A 27,984-nucleotide genomic window follows, 5' to 3' on the forward strand; every position below is an offset into this window, starting at 1 on the left:
GATCAAGGGCCCGCTCCACACCCGGGATGTGCCGGACCCCGAGGACGTAGCGGGCATCGGGACTGTAACCCAAGGCCCAGGCAGAGCCTTCACGGTCCCACGCCTCTCCGACCTGAACTGGTTGTGGACCTGGGGCCGCAGGCGCCTCCGCATGCTGCTGTGCAGTTAGGGTGAGTGTGGGCTCCAGCCCGTTGCGGGTGAGCGGGGCGCGGGGCTGGGGTCACCCAGCTCAAGGTTAAGCAGCAGGATGGGGCGGGGTGGAGATGAGCAGAACAGGGGCAATTGGTCTAAGGACCACGGGTGGTCAAAGCCCCCAGTAGGACCACGACTGAGCCTCAGTAGTCAGATCACTGCTTCGGCTGGATACCCAGTGGCAGGAGCACAAGCCCTTAGTCAGAAGTATGGGACTAAATGGGTCTAGGGACCAAAGAGTATTGTTGCTTAAGACGCAGCTTCGTCAGGACAAGAGCGGTGGCCTTGAAATTTGAATCAGCCGAATAAGAAAGGCCAAAAGAAAGGGCTCGAGACTGACGGTGAAAACTGAAATTTCATGATGAAATGTAGGTGATCAGAACCTAGTTGCCACGGATTCATCAGATTTAAATCAGTGACCGTTACAGAAGTAACAATAGCTCAAAACTACCAGAATGTGAGAAATTACCAAAGAAACAGAGCGAATCGGTTAACTGATAGAATACTTAGGATTTTTTTTTGTTAGCACAACAGTCCTTTTCAAGATCGAATGAAAATAGTAATAACCATTTGAAAAGGACTGAAGACGAAGTAGATTCAAATACTGAGACAAAGGAGCCACCATTGTATTAAAGTCCCTGTCCATTGTATATAAGGAATAATACTGATTTAGCAAATTGCTAAACTGAGGTACTGTGGGAAACACGCGAGGAAAAAGATGAACAACGCAAATATTAAGGAAAATTCCTTCAGTGTTGATGCGAGACTATCATACGATGCATTGTTAATATCATATCAATATTAAATATTAACCATTAACAAGTAATTGTAATACATGTAGGGACACAGTGATGAGGATTACTGGAGTAATGAGAATTTATGATATAATTTATTAATAGTCATAACAGTATAAATAATGTTTGAGTAGTAAGTATTATACCAACGTGCTGAAAAATAATCAGAGTAATACGGGCTACAGCAATATTACAAATGATGATAAAGTAGCAAGAAGCGGTGAAGTGATGAAAAATAACAGGCAAACTAAGATCCATACCGTTGCAAATAACGGCAAAGTCATGAGCGAGATATTATAGAGAGATGATAAATAATAATGTCTAGAGTAACATGCACAACCCTAACGAAACAAATCATGGCAAGGTAACAAGAAATATTCTAACGATGTAAAGAAAATTAACCTGAATATCGGGGACAATAATATTTCAATTATGCTAAGTCTTAACTTATGAAAATTTAAATAGAATGAAGAGCTAGAAGTGGGAACATGAATGGGATACCCAGTACAAGTAAAATAATGATAGGTTAAAAGGATCAATTGAACACGTATCTAATGACCTAGATACTGGTAACGGTATTACTAATGTGCCTGAGAAGCGCTGAAGGACGAAACAGTAACAGCAAAGCAACAACCAAACTCCCACTTCATCCTTACAGCGTTAAAATCACGAATAAAATAATTGCAGAGCTAGGCATAAATATTCCTAATGTTGCCGAACTGATCAGAATTTCACTTCGATGATAACCAAACATTGAAAATTGTAAATATTTTTAAAAGTTTCTCCCTAGTATAAGGGAAAAAATCACTAGTAAAAAATATGAAAAGAAAATGCTATCCCTGCCCCCCGAAAAATGAGGTAGCCCAAAGTAACCATTCCAGGCTCTGAGGCAGTGCAGCCCGCGCGACGTGAAGGGCCTGGGCGCCGAGTCTGGGGCGAGCGCGGGACCCAGGATGCCAGCGCTGGGACCGAAAGGAGCGCTCAAAGGGGAGGGAAAAAGGGAATCTTGTGTGTGTGTGTGGGGGTGTCTCGAGCGGGGACTTAGTGGCGAAGGAAAGCGATCCGCGACCCCGATGGAGGAGAGCGCCGCGTAACTCTGGCGGCGGGTGTAGAAGGGCAGCCGGCAGCGGCGCAGACAGAGTGAAGAGCCGCCGCAAGGCCGCTGCTTGGTTCCGGGTGACGAGGGACCTCCGTAGCGCCGCAGGCAGCCCCTGCTCTTGGCCCTGAGAGCCTCCGCACCTGGGGCGGGCGGGGCGGTGCATAGGTACCCATTCTGGTTGGAGCCCAAATAGAGTGGGAGTGGAAGGCTGCGCACTAGCCAAGACCCTCCCGGAATCCTGGATTTTCGAAGTCCTACGGGGGAACCAGCACGTGGCTCAAGGCAGGGTGCAGGGGCAGGCCATGTCCAGGGAGCCTTGCTAGTTCTAGGCGAGCTGTGGCTGGGCTGTCAGCCTTATCTTTATGGGCTTTTCCCAGCCCTGGCTGGCCCTGGCCCCCTTTTATCTCCTCGGTTGCACTTGGCTTGTTTACTTTGGAGGCCCTGGGAGCCGAAGTCTCAGTCCCGGCCGCAGAGGCTGGTGATCCTGTTAGGTGAGGGCCTGTGCCTGGGGATGCAGCGCCAGAGAGTTGGGCTAGAACAGAAAGGGCCTGAGACGACAAAAGGGAGAGATTTCGCCAAGACACACAGCAAGCCCACTAAAGCTCGGTCAGATTCTAAAGGAAGAGTAGGGTGTTGGGAAGGGAAGCATAGAACAGTATATGGCGGCACCCGGAAGGATGCAGGACAGGCTGGTCCTGGCAAGCAAGCTAGATATTTCCTTTTCACTTGAGCAGGCAGGTGAATAGGCCCAGAGACTTCGGGGAAATTTAGCTGTGCCCCAAGGCAAGGTCAGACTGTGATTGTGAGATGGACCCGCCCTACTGGCCTAGTATTTAGCTAAGAGGTCTTTGAATCCTTTGGCCCAACACAGATTACTTCTTGGAACCGGAGAGCTAGTGTGTGAGCCAGCTTGTGCGAATGTGTGGACAGTTTGAGGAGGCCGCTGGCAGAGTTCAGGGTCTGGATCAGAGGGACCCCAAGACAGAGCGTGCTCCTTGGGTGAGGAGGATGCGGTGTGGGGTTTGGAAGCGTTTGGTTCAGGATGTCTTCACTTGCCTGGACTGAGGTGCTGGATGAGGGCAGAAAGCTGAGCGCTGGCCTCAAGCGGCCCAGCTCTGGGCCCTTCTCAGGTGTGGGGCTGCAGGAACCAGGGCCCTGACTTCAGGCCTAGCTCTCCTCTCCCACAAGCCCAGGTAGTGTCCTGAGTACCCTGGGCCAACAGTGAGACCCTAGTTATTTCCGAGAGGTCAAGAAGACCCAGGCTTTCGGCTCCAGTTGAGCAAAAGGGAGGGACACGGGGTGCAGCTGAGACTGTGCGGGAAGGCGGTCCTTCCTCAAGACCTACTCATCACACAACCTCAAGTCTTGGGGGCAGGCAGACCTCCCAAGGTCCAGAACCTGAAGGGAGGAGGCTAGGGTCCTGCCCTCCCGCATGCTCCCTCCCCTAGCTCATAAGGGGGCGGGGTCCACGTGTGCCGGGGCACCCACCAGAAGCCCCGGGGGCTCAGCTCCACTGGGCCGCGGGGCCTCTGGCCAGTGTGGATCTGGCTGAGTAACTCGGCGTGTGCTGTGCCCGCAGGAGATGCTGCAGGATAAGGGCCTGTCGGAGAGCGAGGAGGCCTTCCGGGCCCCGGGCACAGCGCTCGGGGAGGCCAGCACCACCAACGCCACCAACGTCCCCGAGCCCGCGCTGGCCGCGCCGGGTCTTAGCGGAGCAGCTCTAGGCAGCCCCCCTGGCCAGGGCGCCGACGTCGCCGCTGCCACCGCGGAGCAGGTAGGGGCGTCGAGCTGTTTGTGCTGGTCCTTCGTGGGTCGTAGTTAGGATTCCTGGGATCCGAGACTGTCAGCCCTTTGGTTCTCCGCTGGGCATGGCTGTGTTCTCTGCTTTCGAGGGAGGGTTCTTCTCCACCCTGAACTCTCGGGGGCTGACTCTGAGGCAGCCCTGGAAGGGAGATCCCTGATTCAGAGAACGAACCCAAACCAATGTCCAGTTTCGAAGACCCCAAAAGAGTGAAAGCTAGGGAGCGGGACAGACAGGAAGGTCACAGAACTGTCACTGAGAAGGTTTTAGAGTCGCTACCGTGCACCATCACCACAACCCGCATCCCCTGAGCCTTTCTCGGTGTCCCTCGGTTCGCCCACAAGTGTGGAGTGTCGTCTGCATGGCATAGTCACCTTGTGTCCTCTGTAGGATCAATCATCAGTAGGTGAAGCCCCAAGGGAAGGAGTTTGAATCTCTGATTCAAAGCTTCAAAATCTTCAGTGGTTCAAAATAATTTTGTGAGAAACGAAATCTCGAGGAGTAGGCTCGAGGGCTGGCTTTTCTGCACGCTTCGTTGGTCTGCGCTCTACTCTATGCAGGCTCCGCGTGGAGCCCAGCTGTGGGCCAGCCAGGCAGACCAGTTCTCCTCCCTCCCATCCCCAGACCATCGAGAACATCAAGGTGGGGCTGCACGAGAAGGAGCTGTGGAAGAAGTTCCACGAAGCGGGCACCGAGATGATCATCACCAAGGCCGGCAGGTCAGTCGGGGAGAGCGGCAGGTGGGAGCCAGGAAAATGTGTCTGCCAGGAAGGCTCGTAGGGAGAGGACTCTGCAGTCCTCTGGGTTGCTGGTCTTGGGCCAATGGGAACTTTATCAGCCACTGAGGTCCCAGCTCCGCGTTCTACAGCAGCCGGCGGGACCTACAGCTTTTGCACCTTCCTTGAACCTGAGGGGATCGGAAGGGACAGCATTACGCTGATGACGTGCAAACAAGCGCAGCCACACCCGAAGGCCACCTGCAGGAATGCTTGGCCCTCGGGGGAATTGCTCTGCCTACTAACCTCCCGGTGAGGGTCGGGCTGAGGTTGTGTTTCTCAATCGCCCAAACTTTTTGGGAGCAGCATGAACCCCAAGTTCCTTATCCTAGGGCAACACCCTCCTCAGCCTAGGAGAAGGCACCACCGGGTCAGTGCGCTGTCCGGGCGCCTCCCTAGCTCTCGGTGGCTGCCAGCGAAGGGTGATTTATAAAGTGGAAACATCTTTAAAATGCACTGGTGTCTGTGGGAGAGGAGGAAGGAGAGGGTGAGAAGAAAAAGACGCGAGCAGCGTGTGTGTGTTCTTGAGAGCTCACAAGCCTGTGGATGTGTGTAAAGGAGACAGCGGCTGTGGTGGGCTGGCTGGCACAGGACAGGAGTGGTCCAGTGGAGCAGTTAGCAAGTGAAGGGGACCCCGATAGACCCTGGGAACTTACAGTTTAGAAAGCTCTTGTGGAGACTCTGCCCTTCTCCATCCATACCCTTGGTTTTGGTCTCTGGGAGCAAATTAGGTGAGACAATATCCATTTCCCTGGTGATGAGCCTGGAACTTGTTTGGAGAAATCAGATGGTAAGCCATCAAGGGCCAGGGATGTGGAGTCAGACTGTAGTGGGAGGAGTGTTCTCTTGCCAGCTCAACTGTTTCCATCTGTGCAATCCTCAGACGAGGGCCACACCATACGGGTCTCTACCTGCTTCCCCTTCACCCACAAGTGAAAAAGGTCCTGCTTCATTCTGCTGTTCATGAAGCCCATGACAGAGTTTCGTTTCAAAAGAAATAAAAATCAGTGGGGTACTGTGTGCAGTGCATGGATACTGGGGTGCTTCCTGTCTGCTCCCAAACGCAGGCATTGTGAAGATTTTTTTGTTTGTTTTTAATTTTATTGACAATGGAAACATGAACACTTGGTCACCCTCTTGTCTCAGAAAGATGGCATGGTCACTCAGGGCTTCTCAGGGAAGGATGAAGGTTGGTTTTAGGGCCCCGAGTTTTCTGCATTTGGGGGGATGGAAAAAGAGGACACTTCAGTGTTCTTGGCAGAGGGTGGCCTGGCAGAATAGTCATGGGTGAACTTGGGCGAGAAACTATTGTCCTGTGGCCCTTGGTGCCAGGTGTTTGAAAGTGACAACTGTAAATATAGCTGCCGTTTTTCCTAACTGTGGGACCCAAACCAGGGGCTTCTGTGAAAGGCGCTGGTAAAGCAAGCGTCAGGTGCATTACAGCTGTGGAGAAAGGGGGATTGTTCGCTTGTGCCCGCTAACATGGAGGAAGGAAAACAGAAAGAACTCTCCAGACTTTACATTTTTAGATTTTAGTATCTTAAAAATAGATAATGGGTATGTTCTCTGAATAGATGAGTTTCTGGTTTTCAGTGAGCTTTTCTACCTGTGTGGGTCCCCCCCCCAACAGAAGTCCTTAAATCCACACTGCAGAGCCCATCATCTGAGTCAGAAACCTGCGCCCTCTCCTAGTGATCCTACCTAGGGATGGGCCTGGGGAGGGGGGATGGCGCTGACAGTTTAAAAATGACTGTGAGGATTCTGGTCACTTACGTGGTCCTCACGTTCTTTTCGCTGGTGGAAAGTTATACCAAATCTAATTGGAAAAACTTATTAGCCTCATCCACTTCCTCTTCAGATCTCAGAGCCCCATTTCTTCCTGCAAACCTTTCTACTATCTTTTTTTGGGGGTGTTTGTGCTAGGATCCACCCCATCTTGCACAGGCACTGAGCTACACCTCCAGAACTCCACTGTCTTCAGAGATCTCCTTCATTGGCTGTGTCCAGGAGGTCTCTGGGTGCGGCCTGCTGTGTTTGGCTCTTCCACACTCCACCCACTCCACCCAGTGTTGTCCCAGACAACTACCAGTACCCTTCCTGGGGCATGCTCATTTCTCAGCAGATGGCCCGGTTCATAGATTCTAAGATGGAAAAACCTCCTCCATGGCTCTTTTCCTTTTCTTTACTGATGCCCTGTAAAGTTTGGGATTGTTTGCTCCTAGAGACAGACTCTGGCTGCTTAGGGGCATAGATATCTGCTGTCTGGCCAGGGAAGAATGGGGCCCTGGAGAAGGGAGCCAGAATCTTCTCAAGACTGTCTCACAAGTCTCCCGCCCATCAGGTCCTTGAAAGTCTGAAGGCCAGAGGGGAAGAAAAAAAAGAGAGAGAACCAGCCCCTTTGGATAGTGTCTTTGACTAAAATGCTCAAGAACCCAGGGTGCCAGGTGTGACGTGAGAGTCAGACCTTTCCTAGTCAGTCTCAGTTCCTCTCAGAGCAGAGCACTCATGTTGGTAATGGCAGAGATTTCTCTCTTGGCTTCAGATCCCTTCCAAGCTTGATACATGTGAGAAACTGCATTTTTCCCCCTCCCAAACACAGATAAAAGTGAACTCCACAAAAAATTAAACATAAACCTTCCAAAAATGAACATTTCCTACCCATCTGACTGTCCTTCTCCTAGGTCATGGTTTTGCCACCAGATAAATCTCCACTATCAGTCTTCATAGCCTGTTGAGTTCAATGTTGCTTGTGTTAGTGACAGTGAATTTGCGTTTGAAAAATGAACTACCGATGAGAACTCCTGTTGAACCTGTATTGTTTGTTATTCTGAGGCAAGGATTTGGCCTGGCTTAATCCCGGGCTTCAAAGCCAATTGCCCTTGCTCTGTATACAGAGCGTCAGAGCCCAGTGGCGTGGGTGATAAGAGAAGTAAGGGTTGAAGACACTGGGAAAGTGGGTTGGGGAGAGAGCGCTTTGATCTCATCTTAAAGTATTTTCTGAAAGCAAAAGTCTATCAGAAGGAAGTGCCTTCCAAAAAAAAAAAAAAAATTCCGAGCAAAGCAACTGACCTTCCCAAACAGCACCCATTCCACACACCCTCCCTAGACCCTCCCCTCAGGGAAAATACGTCTTTTAAAATGCTTTGGGTATATTAGAAAGGGAGGAGCTCTCTCTCTCTCTCTCTCTCTCTCTCTCTCTCTCTCTCTCTCTCTCTCTCAGAAATCATTTGGCTCCAAAAGATCTGGCCAGAATATAGACAGCCCTCACCCCACACACACCTTTGGTTGCTGCCCTGCCCACCCCTTCTCAACAAGACCTCACGATTTTAAGGATAAAATGATGGGCGGGCTTTCCAGTGATCCCTGCCTTTCCCCTGAAGCTCGTTTTGCATTTTTGCTTCCCTTCAAGGTTCTAAGAGGGAACCCTGTGTGTGTGTGTGTGTGTGTGTGTAAGCACGTGTCATTTAAATGTAGGTTTCTTTGAGTGGAATATTTCTGCAAGAGAATGCCGGCCCATCTAAAGTTTATAGCCCTATAGAATTCAAAACAAAACAACAATGAACCCAGGGTGTAACCACCATCCAGATAAGGAGAACCTCCCCAGTCCCCTAGCCTTCTTCTTGAGTGCCCTCCGGGTCACCACCGCTACCACCCTGAAAACCACTTTCCACACTTCTCGCCCGCCGCTCTGGCGGTTTTAATGCCTGCATTTAAGGGAAGGCACGTGCAACTGCTTCAGGCCTCCACCCTCAAGGAAGTCGGGGGGCGTTCAGCTAGGTAGGGAGAGTCTGGTGAGATTCCAAGATCTTGATTTCCACTCAGTCCCCGGGATGTGGGAGTGTGCACTAATTCGGCGCCTTGCGTTTGACAACCAGAAGATCCAGGAGCCAGCCATCCCCGCTGAGTCCTCTCCCGGCGGGGAGTTTGCATTTATAGATCTGTGGCCAAAAGCACGACGCCCCCCAGCCTCGGGCCTGCATACAGAGGAAGCTTATCCTAGCAGCTCATTCTAAAGCCATTTCCGAGTAAGAAGCAGATAAAGGCTCGGGTCCGGTACCCTTTCAGAGCCGGCTGCTGATCAGAGGGGAGGTCCCGGCTTTCATCTGCTCCCGGCGGGCGGCCAGGCGGCCAGCGTGTTTATTCCCCTGGCGGAGCCGCTTCCGCGCGTACTGGCCGCCGCAGCTGTCTGGGGACAGCGCGGGAGCGGGGACTCGGGGTGGCGGGGAGAGAGAAGGCGCGGGGGCATGCGCGAAGGTTACAGAAGGGTGCCGGCCGTGTGAGGCTCAGCAACAGCTAAACCTAGTGACACCCTCCTTCCTGCACCTCCCTTCCCAGCCTTGAGCGACCCCCCACACACACACACACACACATACACTGTAGGGTGTTATTTTCAGGTACGTTTAATGTCGTCAATCAGAAATAACTTATATAGCTCACAGGATCATTTCGTGTGTTTCATTAGCTAGGAGGAACTTTGTCAGTAGAGCGCTAAGGAAGTCACAGCTTCCAAATTCAGTCTAGCCTCTTCCGTGGAGGCCTGCTCACCTGATGAACAGCCCTGCAATTTGGGCTTTTGGGTTCCAGCAATAACCTTTTTCCAAATCAGGGGCAGCCGCCCTTCCACCCTGGACAGACAACTGGATATTGAGCATGGTGTGGCTGGCAGCACTTGGGGCCCCGACAGTATGGTCTGCAGGCCCTTGAAGCATGCCCTCAGCAAGCTTGGCTTAGACCTGGCCATCTGTTTCTAAGAGGACAGTCCATCCTGAGGCAGGGGACCCACACCAAATATCCTGGCACTCTCCTTCCCCACACCAGTGCCCCGAGACCTCCCCAAAGTGGCCTCTGGAAGGGCACAGACCCTGTAAGCCTTGGGAGCAGAGTACAGGAGTCTGAGTGTCTGCCTGGCCCTCTGAGCTGCTGAGGCAACATGGCAAGGTCAGGACCCCTCAGTCCCCTTTCGTTCCAGTCTACACACACTGTTGTAGTGGCGGCCAGGCATTTCTTCCTGGCCCTAGAAGGGGGCTATGGCTGTCCTCTGCTGGTGCCACCTGCAGCAATTGACTACCCGGGCCCAACAGCCAGGGCTGCCCCATTTTGTTGCTCTTTCTGTAGCAGTTACGAAAAGGTGGCCTGGAGAGGACAGGGTTCTTGGCCTTCCCCTAGGGAAGGCGAGGCAAGGCAGCCGCTGCCCTCCTCTTTAGCTTTAGACCAACCAGGAGTGAGGCAGGGCCAGAAAACAGAGTGGCACCCGCTCCAGCTATGCCCCTATGCCGGGCTGAGGGCTGGTTTGAAGGAGGAAGCTTGATTGGGTTCCTGAGTTCTCTGGCTCCCCCCCCGCCCCATTTTTGGAGAGGGGGTGGATTTTAAAATGCTTTCAATCGACATCTGAGACAAATTCTTCCACACGGTTTATAAGTCCCTAGACTTGTACTAAGAACTGCCTTCCCCCCACTTCCAGGCACGCATACAGGCACACATGCGCACTTGATCCACAAGCTCATGCACATGCGCCTGGGCCACCATAGCCGCCCTTTTCTCCCTGCAGTGTGTGTCCTAGTCTTTCCTGTAGCATGGGTTAGGCAGGTCCTGGAGGGGAACCAACTCTTCCAAAACCTTTCTGCTCAGGGTCCCAGTTTGCTGTGGGGTCTGCCAGCTGTGGAGAACTTTATTCCAGAACCTTTCTGCTCAGGGTCCCAGTTTGCTGTGGGGTCTGCCAGCTGTGGAGAACTTTATTCTTTCCTGAAGTCCTACCCTATCCAGGCAAGCTAGTACTGATGACAAAATGGAGGTGGGTGTGTCCAATCTGTTTGAGGTTTTCAGGGCAGCATTTTGTGAGGTTCTCTGGCTTAGTGAATGGCTTGCTGGTGCTGTTTTGATTCTCAGCACCACAGTGGAGGGGTGGGTTGAGGCTCCCACATCTGTGGCTTCGGTCAGGTTTGGACCCTGCTTCTCTCCTGAGAAACCCCTTCATGATTTGGTTTTTTGTTTGTTTTTGTTTTTCGAGACAGGGTTTCTCTGTGTAGCCCCAGCTGTCCTGGTACTGTAGACCAGGCTGGCCTCAGAGATTCACCTGCCTCTGCCTTGGGAGTGCTGGGGTTAAAGGTGTGCACCACCACCACCCTGCCCTGCTGATTTTTCTTTTTCTTTTCTCTTTCTTTCTCTCTTTTATTTTATTTTTCGAAAAGGTTTTTTGGTATATAGTTCTGATTGGGCTCTAACCAGAAGTCCCCCTGCCTCAGCCTCTCTGAGTACTAGAGTTATAGGTCGGGAGGAACAGCCATGCTGGTTTGAAGTGGAGTATGTGACCCATATATAGTAAGGATCATCTGACCCAGTGTGTGCTAGGCAAGTGGTCTACACCTGAGTTCCATCTCCAGCCCTCTTTGTGGGGAGTCAGTTGGGGAGGGGCTGGAGGCTCCTGTGCAGGGGAGAGGTGAGGGAGGGGTTCTGTCTGCCCTGCTCTGGTTCAGCAGGAGCAGAGGGCTCCGTGTTCCTGCAGGTTTGTCGGTACTGAGTGCCCTATGGGAGCTCTTCTCAGAATGTTCAATTAGCATCCTGGACAGTTTCATCACGGGCTACAGGAACTGGAAGACTCGCTTCTGTTGGGTCCATTTTCAGAGATCTAGGCCATACCCCTGGCTTGTGGGACATGGAACAGAGCAGAGAATCAAGGAAATGGTAGCAATATTATCCTTATTTGAGAGGTAGGGAAACTGAGGCACAGGAGATCTGGGCAGATGGACCGAGGCTTAGCTCCTTAGAGCTGGGCCCGACTGTGATCAATGACAGGCTGATCTCCGCTTCCATGTTTTGGCCCATGTCCTGGTCAAGGTGCTGTGTATGGCCTCAGTGAAGCATGCACCGTGAGAAATACCCCTGCAGCTCACACAGGAAGAACCAGGCTTAGCAGGGTTTCCCCCGAGTTCTCTTATCTATGAGAAAGGCATCTCACTGCCTATGGGAGCCGCTGACAGTGGTGTCCAGGGCAGCTGCACTAGCGCCCTATGATGTCACCTCAGAACTTCAGCTGTTTGTAAGCTAGCAAAGGACTGGGGACAATTTGAGGCAGCTAGAATGCTACTGAAATGCCCCCTCACTGTCCCAAACAGGGTCTCTATGCTGCCTGCTGTGGTTCACAGCTACCAGGTCCCAATCATGGGGGATTCCCGCGGAGGGAGATTTGGACAAGGTGTAGGCTGTCTTTCTGGGTGTAGATTGGCAGCTGGTGGGAGGGTCTGGTGTGGTTTGGACAGCTCTGTCCTGTGGGACAGTGAGGACAAGAGAGAAGTGGGTCATGACCTTTGGCTAAAAGGGCTCTGCGTCCGCTCTTACGTCTACTCTGCTGTTTCTCCCACTGTGCCGCCTAAACCCTTGACCCCCTCAGGAGGATGTTCCCCAGCTACAAGGTAAAAGTCACGGGCATGAACCCCAAGACCAAGTACATCCTGCTCATCGACATCGTCCCCGCAGACGACCACCGCTATAAGTTCTGCGACAATAAGTGGTAAGAGGCCCAGGGCCTGTCTCTCCTCGGCACTGGCGCTCTTTCTTCCAGTCAGTCTTTACTGCCCAGAGTCATTTTGCTGGGGTGCTTCCTGCACCCGGGCAGGGCCTGAGGCAGGTGTATAGGCTTCACGCTGGTCCTTGATGGGCCCTGGAACATCTATCTGACTGGAACTCCCTGGGGTCCATGGTGGCGGAGGTCATAAATGCAAAAGCTAGACTAGAACTCAGAACAGGCTTTGGATTTGAGACGTTGCAGCTGACACATTTACCACATTGGAAAAGTAAAAAAATATATAAGGGTGTGCTGGGTGGGAGGGGGCGGGTGGAGGGAGGGGTTGGTAGCTCAGGGGTTAAAGCACTGTCGGTAAATAAATAAAACTTACAAATAAGGCCGGGCGGTGGTGGCACACGCCTTTAATCCCAGCACTCGAGGGCCTGGTCTACAAGAGCTAGTTCTGGGACGGACACCAAAGCTACAGAGAAACCCTGTCTCGAAAAACCAAAAAAAATTAAAACACACAGAAGTGCCCACACTGCCTGAAGTGTCTCTATAAACAGCCCTAGTCTTTGAAGTCAATGCTGGCACCTTCCTTCTGAAGTGAAGGGAGGAGCTGGGAAGCACTAACCCCTCCTCTCTACTCCCCTCCCCTCCCCCTGCATCTGCACTGGGCCTTGGTTTGCTCTCAGGGGGAATGGGGAGTTTGGCTTCGCCAGACCCCAGGGAACTCAGTTGCTGCTGTCTGCTTTGTCTGCAGGATGGTCGCAGGGAAGGCTGAGCCAGCCATGCCGGGGAGGCTTTATGTCCACCCAGACTCTCCTGCCACGGGGGCCCACTGGATGCGGCAGCTGGTCTCTTTCCAGAAGCTGAAGCTGACCAACAACCACCTGGACCCCTTTGGCCATGTAAGGACCGGGGTGGTCTGGTCTTGGGAGAGAGAGCAGCCATGGTGGTGTGTGTGTGTGTGTTGGGGGGGGTGTGTTAAGGTTTGAGAACAGGAGAGACTCCACTTTTTATCAGGCCTCTGACCCTGCACATCAGCTGTGCATCCCCTTTCTCCTCGCCAGCTGGCGACTCTGGGCAAGACTCTCAGCCTTTTTGAGTCTCTGTTTCCGTGTATAGAGACTGGGGTTGACTTTATGTGCCTTCCGTGGTAGTGAGGCCTAGATGGGGGGGTATGCAGGAAGTTCCTTAGAGAAGAGCCAAGTGAACAGTGAGTATGGCCGTGGAGATGATGAGGAAGGTGGTAGTGATGGAAGATGTTGCTGATGCTGGCATCTGTGATGATGATTGACGGGTAGTGATGATGGCCACACTGGTGATGCTGACCATGGTGGGGGTGGTGATGCCGAGACGGGGCCCAAAACCTATTTCTGCTAGACTCTACAGATGTGAATTCTGAAGTCCTTCTGACCTCTGGAAAGGGAACATTACCTCTGGCTCCTGGCTCAGCCGCTGCCTGGGGTCTGGTTCATAGGTCATAGGTCAGGACCGGGGTGATGGCAGTAGGAGCAGCAGTGGTGGCTGCCTGCAAACATCCTAATCCCAGTTTCTCAGGCTCATTCTTTCCCCATCTGGCCCTGGCAGGCCCACAGAAAGGAAGTTTTTATGTGAAAATCTTTAGCTCAAATGTGTTGCAAACAGAAGCCTGGCAGCCAGTATCGTCTTGCGGGGCATCAGACCCTGATTCCATGGATGCCTGAGATTCTCTGGTAGTGTGGTGCAGGGGTGTGGGGGAACCTCAGGCGGTGGAGGCCTCTAGGTGCTGCACACCTGAACACAAAGGTCACGTGGGACAAGGGTACAGGCCTCTTGCTCAGCTCAGTCTCTGGGGAGACTGAGCCAGGGTCAGTACAAGTCAGGGTCCCGAGAAGAAAAGTTCTTTCTGGAGAATGCCGGAAGTGCTTCATCCTGATTGACGGGAAGCTCCTGATTTCAGTTTCAGAATCTGATCCAGCTTTCTTCTTGGTCATTGGTGGTGTAAATACACATTTAGAGTACAGGATGCAGCAAATTAACCTTTTCTGTTTTATAAGTCTCTATCCTGGGCTTCCCATACAGATCCCAGTGGGGAGGGGCAGCCAAGCCCCAACTCCCAAAGCAAATCCTAGCCAGGTCTCTGCCCATGTGACTCCTGCTGAACTTTGCTTGGCTGGACTGTGGTATGGGGCTTACAAGATGAGGGAGGGCCTCTGATGTCAGTGGGGACTGTAGCGACAGGGCCCTCTAACCCTACAGGCTCATGCAGCACTGGCCGGTCGAGCGAGTCAGGAGCTTGACAGATGAAAGCATCCTGAGATTAAGGGTTTGGATGGGATCTTGGGTACACCTGCTTGTTCCCATGGCTCCCAGCTACAAGGTGTTTCCTAAGACATTTCTACTTCCCTGGTCCTGCAGAAGGTGAGAGGAGAAGGTACCCAGGCTCGGAAAGCCAGCTCTTTAGAAGGAGAAAATTCTATGTTTTCTTAGCTCATCCCCCATCCTTGGTGGCTCCTCATGGTTTTTTTGTTTCGTTTTGGTTTTTTTGAGATTTCTCTGCGTTGCCCTGGCTGTCCTGGCACTTGCTGTGTAGACCAGTTTGGCCTTGAACTCACAGAGATCTGCCTGCCTCTACCTCCCCGAGCGCTGGAATTAAAGGCGGCGTGTGCCACCAGAGACAGGCGGATCTCTGTGAGTTCGAGGCCAGCCTGATCTGCAGAGCAAGTTTCAAAGCTACAGAGAAACCCTGTCTCGAACCTCCCCTCGCCCCCAAAAAAGCATGACACCTACAAGGTCATTTGCTGCTATTTGGGGCTAGAGAGATGGCTCAGCGGTTATGTGCACTGGCTGTTTGTTCTTCCAGAGGACCTGGGTTCAATTCCCAGCACCCACATGGCCGTTCACAACTGCCTGTAACTCTACCTCCTGGGAATCTGACACCCTCGCAAGACATACATGCAGACAAAATACCAATGCACATAAAGTAAAAATGAATAAATTATTTAAAAAAAAAACAAGGGCGTGTGCTACCACTGCTCTGCCTGATGCTTTTCTTAATTTTCTGAGGACCAGGTATGAGGGTTTGGGCTCAGCAGTTCGTCTTTCATGGCAGATGGAATCTGGAACAGGAACTTCTCACACCACTTGGCTAGAAACCACTTTGCTCCCAAAGTCAGGGTTGATTTCTAAATGGGAAACCTGTGGGGTTTAAAAGCTTCTTTAAAAAAAAAAAAGAAAGAAAAGAAAATATAATGTTTGTGGGTGTTTTGTGTGCATGCCTTGTTCCAGAGGAGGTCAGAAAAGAGCATTAGATTGCCTGGATTTTAGATTCTTGTAAGCTGCTATGTGGGTGCTGGGATTGAACCCAGGTATTCTGGAAGAGCACCTACTGCGGCTACTGAGCCATCTCCAGCCTCACCATGTGGGGCTTTGCAGCAAACACCCACAAGGAAATTTCTAGTAAAAACGGTGGAGAAGGAGGCTCCGGAGGGCAGGCAGGCGCAGCGTATGACCTGGATTTTGTTAAGAGAGGGGCCGGCAGCAGGAGCAGAAAGGATCATGGGAGTAAAGTAGGTCAGCCACTGCTGCAGCATGGTGCACCTTCAGCTCCACTTCTGTCTTTGTGCTGCTGCAGACCTGACTTCTTGCTGCTTCCCTCCCACCCCCACCCTTCCAGGAGGCCCTGGCTAGGTGGCCCCGTGATGGAAATAAGGCGCGTCCCCTCTTTCCCTCCTCGTCTTTTAAGAGTCTAGCAATACTCAGGAAGCCAAGTAGGATGAAGTAGATCCGTAGGGACTGGCACATAGGTCTTGCTTTCCTGCAAATCTGGAGGCGGGAAGGCCATGTGTGCAGTGGGTTGTGCTTAGTTCTGAGTGCGGGAAGATAGATGCCCGCCATCATCTGTGCCAGGCCTTTCTGCTTTCAGCTGGCTGAGGGGAAAGGGCCGTCTCGCAGGGTGACTCTGACTGGGAAGGACTATAGCCCTCGTTGAAGTTTCTTTCTTTCTGTTTGTCTGTCTTCCTTCCTTTCTTCCCTCCCTCCCGAGACAGAGTTTCTCTGTGTAGACTAGGCTGACCCCAAACTCAGAGATTCATCTGAATTTCTTTATTATTATTATTATTATTATTATTATTATTATTATTATTTTATTTCGAACAGGGTTTCTCCGTAGCTTTTTGGTTCCCTGTCCTGGAACTAGCTCTTGTAGACCAGGCTGGCCTTGAACTCACAGAGATCCGCCTGCCTCTGCCTCCCGAGTGCTGGGATTAAAGGCGTGCACCACCACTGCCCAGCTCATCTGAATTTCTTAACGAGACATAGGTACACTGGAGGTGGAGAGGGGTATTCATAATGTCTTTTCCCCCTTCCCAACATCCCAGTGACATACCAAGGTATGATTCTATCAAAGTTCACCCTGAGGAACAGTGAGCTTATTGGTTTACTCACAGAGCATAGATATAGGGTTACTCACAAGAGTGTGGGTGCTTCCCCCGCAAGAGGCTACACTGGAAAATATTTACCCAATATGAATAATAGCTTCCCCATTCACTGCATAGTGATTTTCCCATCCCATTTACCTTCTTCCATTCCTTAGCCTTGGTTCTGAGTTCACATACAGTTCCTCTGGGGAGGAGGCACAGGCTCTCTGTGTGCTCAGAGCATGTGCACCTTCTCATCCCTGTACTTACAAAGTTGTATCTGAGTGCTTCCATTTGTATCTCTACAGTTGATTTTTGAATCAGAAACACAGTCACATGGATTTAAAAATACATCACCAGGGAGACTGGGGAGATGGCTTAGTTGGTCCACATAAGCCTGAGATAGATCCACAGCATTGATGTCAAAAAGCCCCGCCCAGTGGCATGTCTGTCAACCCCAGTGCTGTGGGTGTGGACAGGTGGACCCCACTGCCTAGTTGTCAGAATTAGTGAACTCTGGATTCTGTCAGAGCCTAAGAAAGTAGGATGGAGAGCAACCCAGGGCGACGCTGGATGCTGACCTCTGGCCTCCACATGCACACGTGTGCACAAACACAGCACAACACATACAAAATTTGTCACGGAGTAAATGCAAGTGTTTTTGCTGTGATGTTAGCCGCTGTTCCTACTTTCGGCATTGTTGGCACATACAGGCAGAATAAGCTAAAATATCAATGCCTTGTGCACCTTGCTCTGTGAACAATGTACCCTGGCGATCCTTCTGTTCAGAGAGAGCTCCCTCTGCCTCCAGTGCAGCTGCGATCTACCTTCCTGTGGTTCCATGAAGCACTTTGCTTTGCCAGGTGCTTCCGTCTTTGTTTTTGTTTTGTTTTGTTGTTTGTTTTTGAGGCATAGTAGCCCAGGCTAGCCTTGAACTTGTGATCCTTCTGCCTTCATTTCCTGAGTACTAGGATTATAGGTGTTGTCGCTATCCTAGGCTGTTTTTCACTTCTTTGTTTTCTGAGGCAGGGTCTCCCAGTGTAGCCTTGACTAGTCTAGAACTTGCTACTTAGACCAGGCTGGCCTCATACTCCAAGAGAGTATGCCTCCGCTTGCCTCTGCCTCCCGAGGATGAGATTAAAGGCATACACTACCACACCTGGCTACTTTTCACTCTTGATTATGCTTGAGTGGGTGCCAGATACGTGTGTGCAGTAAATGGCCTGTTCACAGTTGGGAAGGAGAGTTTTGAAGATAGTCACCTCCCTGCTGTCAGGGGAATCCACACATGTGTGTGCCCACTGTAGCCTTCCTGCAGGGTGGGAGGGCGGGCTTTCTCGATTATTCTTTTCCTTTCTTGTGTACATGTATGTGGTGTATGCCTACACATTCACGGGAATGTGGTGTATTTGCACCTGTGTGCACACGCATGTGGAGATCAGAGGTCAGCCTTGGATGCTGATCCCCCTGCATCCACCTGCCTTCTCTTCTGAGAAAGGCTCTCCCTGGACCTGGGCTCACTGATCTAGATACGCTGGGCATCCAACCTCAGGGACCGTCCCGTCGCTCACTGCCTCAGCTTGCAGGTTACAAGCATGTGCCGCAATGCCTGGCTTTTGACATGTGTCCTGGGGATCGAACTTGGGTCCTCATGGTTGTACTGACAAAGCCATTCCCAGCCCCAGCCCTTTAGATCCCTGACAGTTAAGATAGGCAAACGATAGGAGCCAATTGTAGTTCTAATTCACGTCTCCTTCCCTTCTCCCTGGGCATCTCCTTTTCTGTGAACCATGTGCTTCTTCCTCCACTTTCCCCTCAGGTTTTCGAACTCATCAGTTTTTAGCTTTTATAAATGTGGAAGCTGTAGGTCCCGACTAATGCGTTGGCCAGTTTGTCACTTGATCTGGCCCACGGTGGTCGTGGTTTTCCCTGGCAGAAGTTTTTGATTGAATTTATCCTTTCTTCCTTTATAGGTTCTGGGAAGACCTCAGTCATTTCTTTATGAGGGAACTTTCCTTGGGTACTTTTTTAGCATCTTTCTGTGCAGTCCAGCTTGGCCTCAAACTTACAATCCTTCTGCCTTAGCTTCCTGAGTGCTTTGGGGAGCTGTTCTAGCCACTGTGTGAGCTCTATGATCAAACTCACGTGGTCAGGCTTGGCAGCAGATGTCTTTAACCACTGAGCCATCTTGCCAGCTCTGGATTTATTTTTTTATTTATTTTTGACTTTTGAGACAGGGTTTCTCTGTAGCTTTTAGTTCCTGTCCTGGAACTAGCTCTTGGGATTAAAGGCGTGCGCCACCACCGCCCGGCTCTGGATTTATTTATTTGTTTATTTATTTATTTATTTATTTTCGAGACAGGGTTTCTCTGCAGCTTTGGGGCCTGTCCTGGAACTAGCTCTTGTAGACCAGGCTGGTCTCGAACTCACAGAGATCCGCCTGCCTCTGCCTCCCGAGTGCTGGGATTAAAGGCGTGCGCCACCATCGCCTGGCTCTGGATTTATTTTTAAGTACAAAATAGGAACCCTTTAGAACTATGCTAGCATCTGATGGAGGTGTCAATTCTGATTTTTCTGTCTTTTGAGAGAGCTACCTGGCTGTTCCATCATCAGTAACGGAGGGTCCTCTTTCCCTTCTTCTGCACTCTGGGTCCCCATGTGAATTTGTTTATTCATGTGCCAATCGCTTTAACTGCTGAGACTTCTTGATACATTTAGAGTTTGGCAGGGCTTGTCCCCTTGGCTCTGCTTTTTTTTTCCTTCTTGGCGAGTTGTGTGTGTGTTTCGTATGAACTGTAGGATCAGCGTGTGGAGCTGAGAGGGAAACTTGTGTTTCTACAGTAATTGCTTTAGATTGTAAACTGGCTTTGGGAGGATTGCGAGGAATGCCCTCTTCTTGACTGGAATCATCTCCTTGTCCTTCGGAGTGCATTCAGGTGCCCTCCCTAAGGCTCTACACATCCCTGTGGGGTCTCATCTCGGGTATCATTGCCACAAATGCACCGTATTTTCTCACCACTGGATTATCGGTGATGGTATGTCTCACATTGTGTCTGGATGCCAGGAAAGCCAGTGGGTGCTGGCAGACAGCATATGAGTCATGAGCCCACACAGTGGGGTGCTGTTCAGACAGGTGGCCTTTCCTGGGCCAGGGACTGCTGTCCCCCCATAGATCTATGTCTCCTTTCCCTCTTTGTCACCCCCATTTCCTGATAGTGTGCCAAGACCCTACCAGTGCCTTAGAAGCTAGAGACCTGAGGGCCTGTCAGGCTAACCCTACACAGTAGGTAAACGGAAGTGCAGCTCAGGAGTTAGTGCTGCTTCTGCCTCTGCTTTGGCTTGCTGACTGATGTCCAGGTGTCTTCTGACGCTCTCTCCACGGTCTGTTAAAATGAGGGTGGCAATGTTGACTTTGTAATAAGATGTTAAGATTAATTACGAGGTATGTAAGATACCTCGCCAGGGCCTGGCATGAAGGCTACGTTCTCCTGACCCCTTACTCATGGCTGTGGCTGTGGGAAGAGGTAAAAGGGTTCCTGGCTGTGTGTGAGAACACAGGTTGCTGTCCTGGGAGCGAGCTCAAGGCTTCTCACATGAGCTGAAGGTCTTTGCCTGAGTCCTTGTTTTCCCACTTCCACCCTCCTATTTCTCTCCCCTTTCTTTTTTTTGACAAATACCTCGTTCCACGGCTTAGGTTGACATGGATCTCTTGGGGTCCCTCTTACATTTCAGCCTCCCAAGTCCTGGTGTTGCAGGTACAAGCCCATCCGCTTTCCTGTAGATCCTATCCACATCCTAACCTGGGCAGGGTAGAGGAAGTAATCTTAGCAAGTGCACGATGCTGGGTAAATCCAGTTTTAAATGCGACAGAATGTACGTGGGCCTGCCATTGTGTGGCTGGTATCTGAGCAGATGCTTTGGGGTCCATGGTCCTTACAGTGTCTAGCAGACACCTTCTTATTAGTCATGAGGTTTATCGAGAGCAGGGTGTACTTTTTCCAAGGCCATCTGGAATCTGCTGGGTCGCCTGTCTTCGTCCAGCTGTGTGTCCTTGGGCGAGTCATGTTCCCACTCCAGGCCTTCTGTTCCTCATTGTAAGTCCAGGGGGTTGGGTCAGAGCCCCCTCTGCACTCTGCCTTTCTAGGGCTCTCAAGTTCTTGGATTCCAGTGGGGCTAAATCTAGACCTCAGTGGCAAAGCACGCATGGTAAGCCCTTGAGATGGATGTCTGGCGCTATTGTAATTGTTAAAATAGAGCAGGCTTCTGAATTGTGGCCAGAACATAATGAATCCCATTTCTGTAGAACAGTGATGATGACGGGGGACCAGCCGTGCATTCGGGTGGTTTTGGCTAGCCCGTTTGGCCTGGCACCACTCTACAACAGATAGGCAAGGGAACGCGGCACCTGAGGAGCTCCTGACTGGAGCCAGGTGTGTGAGTGTAGTATTAGGAGCAGCTCCCGCCGGGCTAGCTTATGCCCCAGAATAACAACACACAAATTGTATTCTTTTAAACACTGCCTGGCCTATTAGTTCCAGCCTCTTATTGGCTAGCTCTTACATATTGATCTAAACCATTTCTAATATTTTATGTAGCACCATGAGCTGGCTTACCAGGAAAGATCTTAACCTGCCTCTGTCTGGAGTGGGAGAATCATGGCGACTCACTGACTCGGCTTCTTTCTCCCAGCATTCTGTTCTGTCTACTCCGCCCACCTAAGGGTTGGCCTACCAAATGGGCCAAGGCAGTTTCTTTATTAATTAACCAATGAAAGCAACAGATAAATACAAGATCCACCTCCATCATGTGAATTCTTTCAGAGTCTCTCAGGCTCACAGTACTGGGGTCCAAATCTCCATGTGCACTGGTTTGATGAATGGGGTCCTTCCAGACAGGTTCCAGACTATTAAGAGCTTGAAGGGTTTTTGAGAGCACCTGGTTGAGAGCTGTACTTCAACAGATGGGGACCCTAGTGTCTGGGGGAAGAACTTGCTCAGGACTTGGAGCTGGTGGAGCCATAGCAGGGAACTTCTCTGCAGCCAAGGCTGTTCCCTCTAATGCAGTGGTTCTCAATCTTCTTAACGCTGTGCCCCTTTCCTACAGCTCCTCATGTTGTGGTGAGCCTCCCCTGCAACCAGAACATTATTTTTGTTGCTACTTCGTGACTAACTTGGCTACTGTTAGGAGTCATAATGTAAATCTGTGTTTTCTAGTGCTCTTAGGTGACCCTGTGAAAGGGTCATTTGAGAATAGATGCTCTAAGGGCTCCTACCTGCCTCTGCAGGCCCCACAGTTTCTGTTCCCTGGAAGGTGTCTTTGGCAGTCTCTCAACCCAAGTCATCAGGAACGTTGTCATGGGCTAAAGTGGTGGCCTTCTGAACATAGGAACTTCATGGAACTGGTGGGAGTGGCCCTGGGAGAAGGGAAAAGGAAGAGCCTGTGCTCCTGGATACATTGTGGCGGCTGCAGAGTTGGGCACAATGGCTGTGGTTTGGGGTTCTGTCTGGTCTGCCTTGGTGATGCCAGCCTAGGAGAACCAGAGAGATTGGGGCCCATCCAGCATTTGGGGGAGCTGCAGTGTGTGAATGGCCATAGAAAGTTTGTATTGGATACATGCTCATTTTCAGATTCTGACTGGAAAAAAAAATGCCAAGATTAACTTGTCTCTGGTGAGCAAAGTAAAATCTAGAGGTTTGGAGGCCTGGCCCGGCTCTGCGCTCACTCAGCCAAGAATCCTGACGTGCAAAAGAACAACAGATAGAACCCTTTCTTGGGAAAGTTTGTTTATTTTAGTGGTAGTGGGAACTGAGCCCCCATTTCCAGCCCTGGGTGAGTTTGTAGTTTTGAAGAGTTAAGAATTAGAAAGCCACATGGCACAGGCAAGGCAGAGCGAGAAGCTTCAGATATGGGAGGTCCGGCACAGGGCTGGCCTTGCAGAAGGAGAGAAGACAGGCCTAGATGCACAAGAACTCCAGTGCAGCAGGAAGGACCATGCTGAGGTGGGGACACACCCAGGCTGCCTCCCCAGGAACAGAGGTCCTCCTTGAGTACCCATGCCTTGGTGACTTGTACAAGGTGACAAGTCTTGAGGTGCTCTGTAAGGCCCAGCTCTGCCATATCAGGACATTCCTGGCTGCAGGAAAGATGTGTTCTTCTGCCTCGTTTTGAGTTGGGCAGTGTCCTTTGCTACCAGAGAGCTTTGCCTTTACCCCCCCCAAGAAGGTAATGGCTGCTGTACAAGACAGAAAGGCTGGCCAGAGCACCTAGGTGAACTTCAGAGCCTAGGGCAGGCAGAAGCCCACAACTAGCCTGCACCAGCCTTCCAGATGCAAGATGAGCATGGAACCTTCTGGGCCTCAGAACTCAGCAAGGCTTTCCAGAAAAGAACCAATACTGGGCCTTTTCTCTGGGCACTAGGCCACCCAAGGGTTAAATATTTCATTCCACAGAGGCTGAGGCAAGCCTAGCCTGGAAGGGGCACCCCAGGCAGAGGAAAGCATTTTGAGGGGAAGAGGAGCCCAGGGCCAGCAACTGAGATAGAAAGCAAAGGGTTAACAGATGTAGCAGAGCTGATAAAATGCCCCAAATTCCTAGTCCTGCCTCCAGTGGAAGGGTGTCTGGCAAATGTCAACGATAAAAAATGCATTTTAATGGCACCTGATGTAGCCGCTACCGTGAGGGCACAACCATATGAAGCACATTGGGGCAGTTAACTACTGTGTGTTTCTGCTGGGCTCTGGTGACCAAGCATCTTGGGCTCTTCCCTAAGCTTCATTCAGCTAGGCTGACCTCTGTCCCCAAGCCCGCAGCTCTTGGGTGCTCGAGGTCTCCTACAGGCCCAGGCATCAGTTCAGGAACTTGGCTTGTCACTGATGAGTGCTCCTCAGGCTAGGAACTGCCATGATCAGCTCGGAGGGCAGCAAGCCCCAGTCTTGCATTGGGCCCCAAGCTAGAGCAAGACCTTTCCCTCCCCTTCTCTCCTGTCCTGCAAACCCTTACCGTAGTTGTTGACAGATGTGAGAGGTAGTGGCTGAGCCCTTACAGTGGGCAGTTCCAGGAAAGGCAGGACACCTGTAGGTTGAGGGGAGGGGGCAGGCTGTGTACTAGGATCTCACAGTTGAGCTCCAGAGAAGGCGAGGAACATAGGGTCAGTGAGTCGTCAGCGCCCTGATCTTTTGCCTATAGCTCGGCTAACTCAGCTGTACGGACTTACCCTTTCTCTAGGCTCTTGATGGTCACGGTGAAAGAGTCCCACACCACAAAAGCTGGGATAAGGTGCCCCTAGAACAGAGAGGCTAAGGGAGGCTGTGGGGATGGAGTTGGGACCCCAGTTCCTCTATTTGGGAGCTTTGAGACATTTCTGGGTTCAGGCCTGGGTCCTAGGCTCTCAGGAAGAGGCCAGCCAGGACCCAGGGGGTGGAGCCTGGGGCTCAAATCAAGACCTTCTCTCACAGATCATCCTCAACTCCATGCATAAGTACCAGCCACGGCTGCACATCGTTAAGGCCGATGAGAACAATGCTTTTGGCTCCAAAAACACAGCCTTTTGCACCCACGTGTTTCCAGAGACATCCTTCATCTCCGTGACCTCCTACCAGAACCACAAGGTATGGTAACCCCAACCCACACTGAAACCCCATCCAACTTGCCTTCTTCCCTGAGGTGAAGTGAGGCTGCTGCCGACCCCAGGGCACATCAAATAACGAACAGAAAAGCAGAATAGTACAGATAGCGAGATCGCCATACTAGGAAACAGCCAGGTTTTAAACCAAGGAGTCCTGGAGAAGGCAGAGCAAGGCCAGCAGCTGAAAACTAGAGGCATGGAGTCGACCTTGGGGTGTGAGGGTCGGGTTCTTTTCTTTTAGAATCTTCTTGTAGAGATAGTTCTGGGCTGGCAGGGAGAGGAACCTGGGTTCTGTCAGCTAGATGGCTGGCATGTGCCAGTCACCACCTCCTCCCTTGGTCACAGGCTGCAGTGGGTTTTAGAAGTGTGGCCAAGTCAGATTTTCAGTCGCACAGAATCGTTAAGGGGATCGACACATGCAGGGGTCAGAAGAAAGCGCCAGAGGGCTGAAGCAAAAAGAGCAGACAACCTGGGATAAGCTTCTATGAGCAGCCAGGTCAAGGAAGACCCAGTTGGTCCTGGACGGCACGCTGGCTCAGGACTGGGGTTCAGCTTCTCCAGGCCATACCTAGGTTCTCATTAGGCCTGGGCTGGGTGAGGAGGGCTACTAAGCCAGCCTGTCCTTTCTCCTCCCAGCCACTCTGTGTGTCCTTTTCCGACAGATCACACAGCTGAAAATTGAAAACAACCCTTTTGCCAAGGGATTCCGGGGCAGTGACGACAGTGACCTGCGTGTGGCCCGGTTGCAGAGGTGGGGCTGCCCTGGCCAGGGGTGGGACGGGAAGAACCAGGAACCCTAAAGCATCTTCACTTTCTCCCTGCTCCTCCAGCAAGGAGTATCCGGTGATCTCCAAAAGCATCATGAGGCAGAGGCTCGTCTCCAGCCAGCTCTCAGCTAAGCCCGACGTCAGCCCCCTGCACAGCGCGCACCAGGCGCTACAGCACTACCAGTTTGAGAACGGGGCACATATGCAGTTCGCTGCTGCAGAGTCCCAGGACCTGCCCCTCAACACCTTCCCAACGCAGAGGGACTCCAGCCTCTTCTACCACTGCCTGAAGCGCAGAGGTAGGGATCTGGGAACAGCCTGAGGGCTGGGCGTGCAGACCTATTGGTTCTCACTTTTTTGTGACCTTGGGAATCCTCAGACAGTTCTTTTTTGTTTGTTTTGTCGGGACAAGGGTTTCTGTGGCTTTGGAGCCTGTCCTGGAACTAGCTCTTGTAGACCAGGCTGGCCTCAAACTCACAGAGATCCACCTGCCTCTGCCTCCCGAGTGCCGGGATGGGGTTCCTCATGCTCGGCTCTGCCTAGAAGGAAGTGGGAAGCTAGATTGTTGGTGGTCTCAGCCGCAAAGCAGGGAGGACCCACAGTGCTGGGTCTGGTGCTCTCCACTGAGCCCTTGAGGATGCCCACTGGTTTCTTGGGAGCTGAAATGAGTGACTGGGCAATTGGCTTCTTTCTAACACTGGCCCGGAAACCAGCATGTTCAGGCTTTGCTGCCTACCCTGTTTTCCACAGATTCAAGCGCGACTAATGTTACCTTGCCAAGAGATCTTCTTAGGTCTCCAAAATTCTGTTGGGAGCAAGTCTTTTGCTTTAATCCAGAACATTCTGTCAGCTCACTCCTAGAGATGAGCCTGGCAGAGTGCCAAGTGTCCTAGATGCAAGTCCCATTATAACCGAGTCCCCTGGAGGTCAGAGGAATGGTCGTTAGACCTGATGCTGCCTCTTTAGTTTAAAAAGGTGGGCTTTTCATGTTATTCTATAGTAGTCAAATTTCATAAATAAAGCTTTGCTGGAGCTCATCTATCCCATATGTGGTCTATAGCTGCTTTCATAGGTCAGCAACCAAACTGAGTAGCTGTGGCACATACTGATGGCCTTCGAGCCTATGCTACCTGTCTGGCCCTTTGCTCCTTCCAGAGCAACTGGGCCATCTGCCAATCACGGGAAGACGTGGGAAAAGAGGCCTAAGTATCCCTGGACAGCCAGGAATCAGTCAGTCTACAGCGGGGCTAGGAGGTCCACCCCTCTTCCTCCAGGTTGCCCAGCCCTGTAAACATGGATCCCTAGAGAAGAAAGCGCAGGAGGGAAGCCAAGATCAGCCACAGAGGGGAAGTGTTCTTGAGTTTGTTGAGAGGGGGCTGCCCCAGCCCTCAGGCCTCAGTAACCTCTGGGTCCCAGGGGCAGACATGTTACTCCAGAGGGTTGATCCCACACAGTTGGGGCGGGGCGGGAGGGGGGTGGCAGTGTTGGAAGATGCAGCGATGTGGTTTGTGGTGGCTGCTGGCGTCGTTCCAGAGTGTCTCAAAGTAGCCTGAACAGTCAGTCTTTTCCCTTGTCGCTAGTGCAGCTGCTGTAGAGTTGGGATTGGCAGGACAACCGCAGATATGCCTTCCTTTTGAAAACCATAGGGTTAAACTGCTCATCTCACCTCCAAACAGCAGAAGATTGCCTACAAGCCTTTTTGGCCCACCGCCTCCTTCCCGAGGCTCTCCGCAGTAACATCATGGCCTTAATTTGCTGGCTAGTTCTGACAGATGTGGTCTCTGGGCCTGCTTCGTCCTGGCAGTTGCCTTCACTCTCCTGGGCCAAGGCTGGGCTAGCCCAAGAATGCCAGTGTGCAGAAGGGGCTCTGAGCATCCCGAGAGTTGGGCTGGCAAAGCTTTGTGTTGCCTGATGCAGTGTGTTCCTCAGTGTCCAGTGATGCGGTGTCCCCGTGGCCTTTGATGAGGGTCCATCACCTGACTACTTCTTGGCCATTGCCACCTTATAAAAGCCGCAGCTGATTCAAACGGTTCTGGGAGTACCAGGCAGCATGGGGCCAGGGCCGGTGCTGAGAGAAAAGGGCAGGCTGTCCTGGCACGTGGGGGTGGGCGGGTGCACCAGGCCCTTGGCCCCTGGGAACACCCCTTCCTGAGCACTTCTTTGTCTTCCAGCAGACAGTGCCCGCCACCTGGACTTACCCTGCAAGCGATCCTATCTGGAAACCCCCTCTTCGGTGGGGGATGATCACTACTTCCGTTCTCCCCCTCCCTACGACCAGCAGATGCTGAGCCCTTCCTATTGCAGTGAGGTGACCCCCAGAGAGGCCTGTATGTACTCGAGTTCAGGGCCCGAGATTGCGGGGGTGTCTGCTGTGGACGACTTGCCCCCGCCCCCACTGAGCTGTAACATGTGGACGTCGGTCTCGCCGTACACCAGCTACAGCGTGCAGACCATGGAGACTGTGCCTTACCAGCCCTTTCCCGCACACTTCGCCACCACCACGATGATGCCACGGCTGCCCACCATCTCGGCCCAGAGCACCCAGCCACCAGGAAATGCCCACTTCAGTGTGTACAATCAACTGCCCCAGTCTCAGGCCCGAGAACGGGGGCCCTCCGCTTCCTTCCCTAGAGAGCGTGGCCTCCCCACAGTGTGTGAGAGGAAGCCGCCCTCCCCACACCTGAACGCTGCCAATGAGTTCCTCTACTCCCAGAGCTTCTCCTTGACCCGAGAATCATCCTTACAGTACCATTCAGGAGTGGGGACTGTGGAGAACTGGACTGATGGATGACGAGACTGCTGTATCCTTGACAACCCCAGGACCATGTCAATCCAGAATTAACCTCTGTGGGTGGCTGGCACTGCCAAGAAACATGGGGAGGTATTCCAGAAGGTGTGTGTGTGTGTGTGTGCGCGCGCGTGCTTGTGTTTCTACATATGTGTGTGTGGCTGGAGAGCATCTATCTTCTGACATGCAGCTAAGGCCAAGACAAGAAAAAAAATACAACTCTCTAGGAAGTAATTTAG

The 27,984-nt window shown here is 51.8% G+C and overlaps 1 protein-coding gene across 1 annotated transcript; it reads left to right on the forward strand.

The window, feature by feature from the left end:
* Tbx4 (T-box transcription factor 4) lies at positions 1-27,863 on the forward strand. Its single transcript, XM_057774995.1, has 9 exons — positions 1-170; positions 3,665-3,859; positions 4,511-4,605; positions 12,050-12,169; positions 12,927-13,074; positions 24,021-24,173; positions 24,853-24,941; positions 25,021-25,256; positions 27,129-27,863. Exons 2-9 carry the CDS (start codon positions 3,668-3,670, stop codon positions 27,746-27,748), a joined length of 1,653 nt encoding a protein of 550 aa, XP_057630978.1. The 5' UTR covers positions 1-170; positions 3,665-3,667; the 3' UTR covers positions 27,749-27,863.
* Positions 27,864-27,984: the final 121 nt, after the last annotated feature.

This window comes from Chionomys nivalis, chromosome 7 (assembly GCF_950005125.1).
Source record: "Chionomys nivalis chromosome 7, mChiNiv1.1, whole genome shotgun sequence".
In the NCBI taxonomy this organism is placed as follows: Eukaryota; Metazoa; Chordata; class Mammalia; order Rodentia; family Cricetidae; genus Chionomys; species Chionomys nivalis.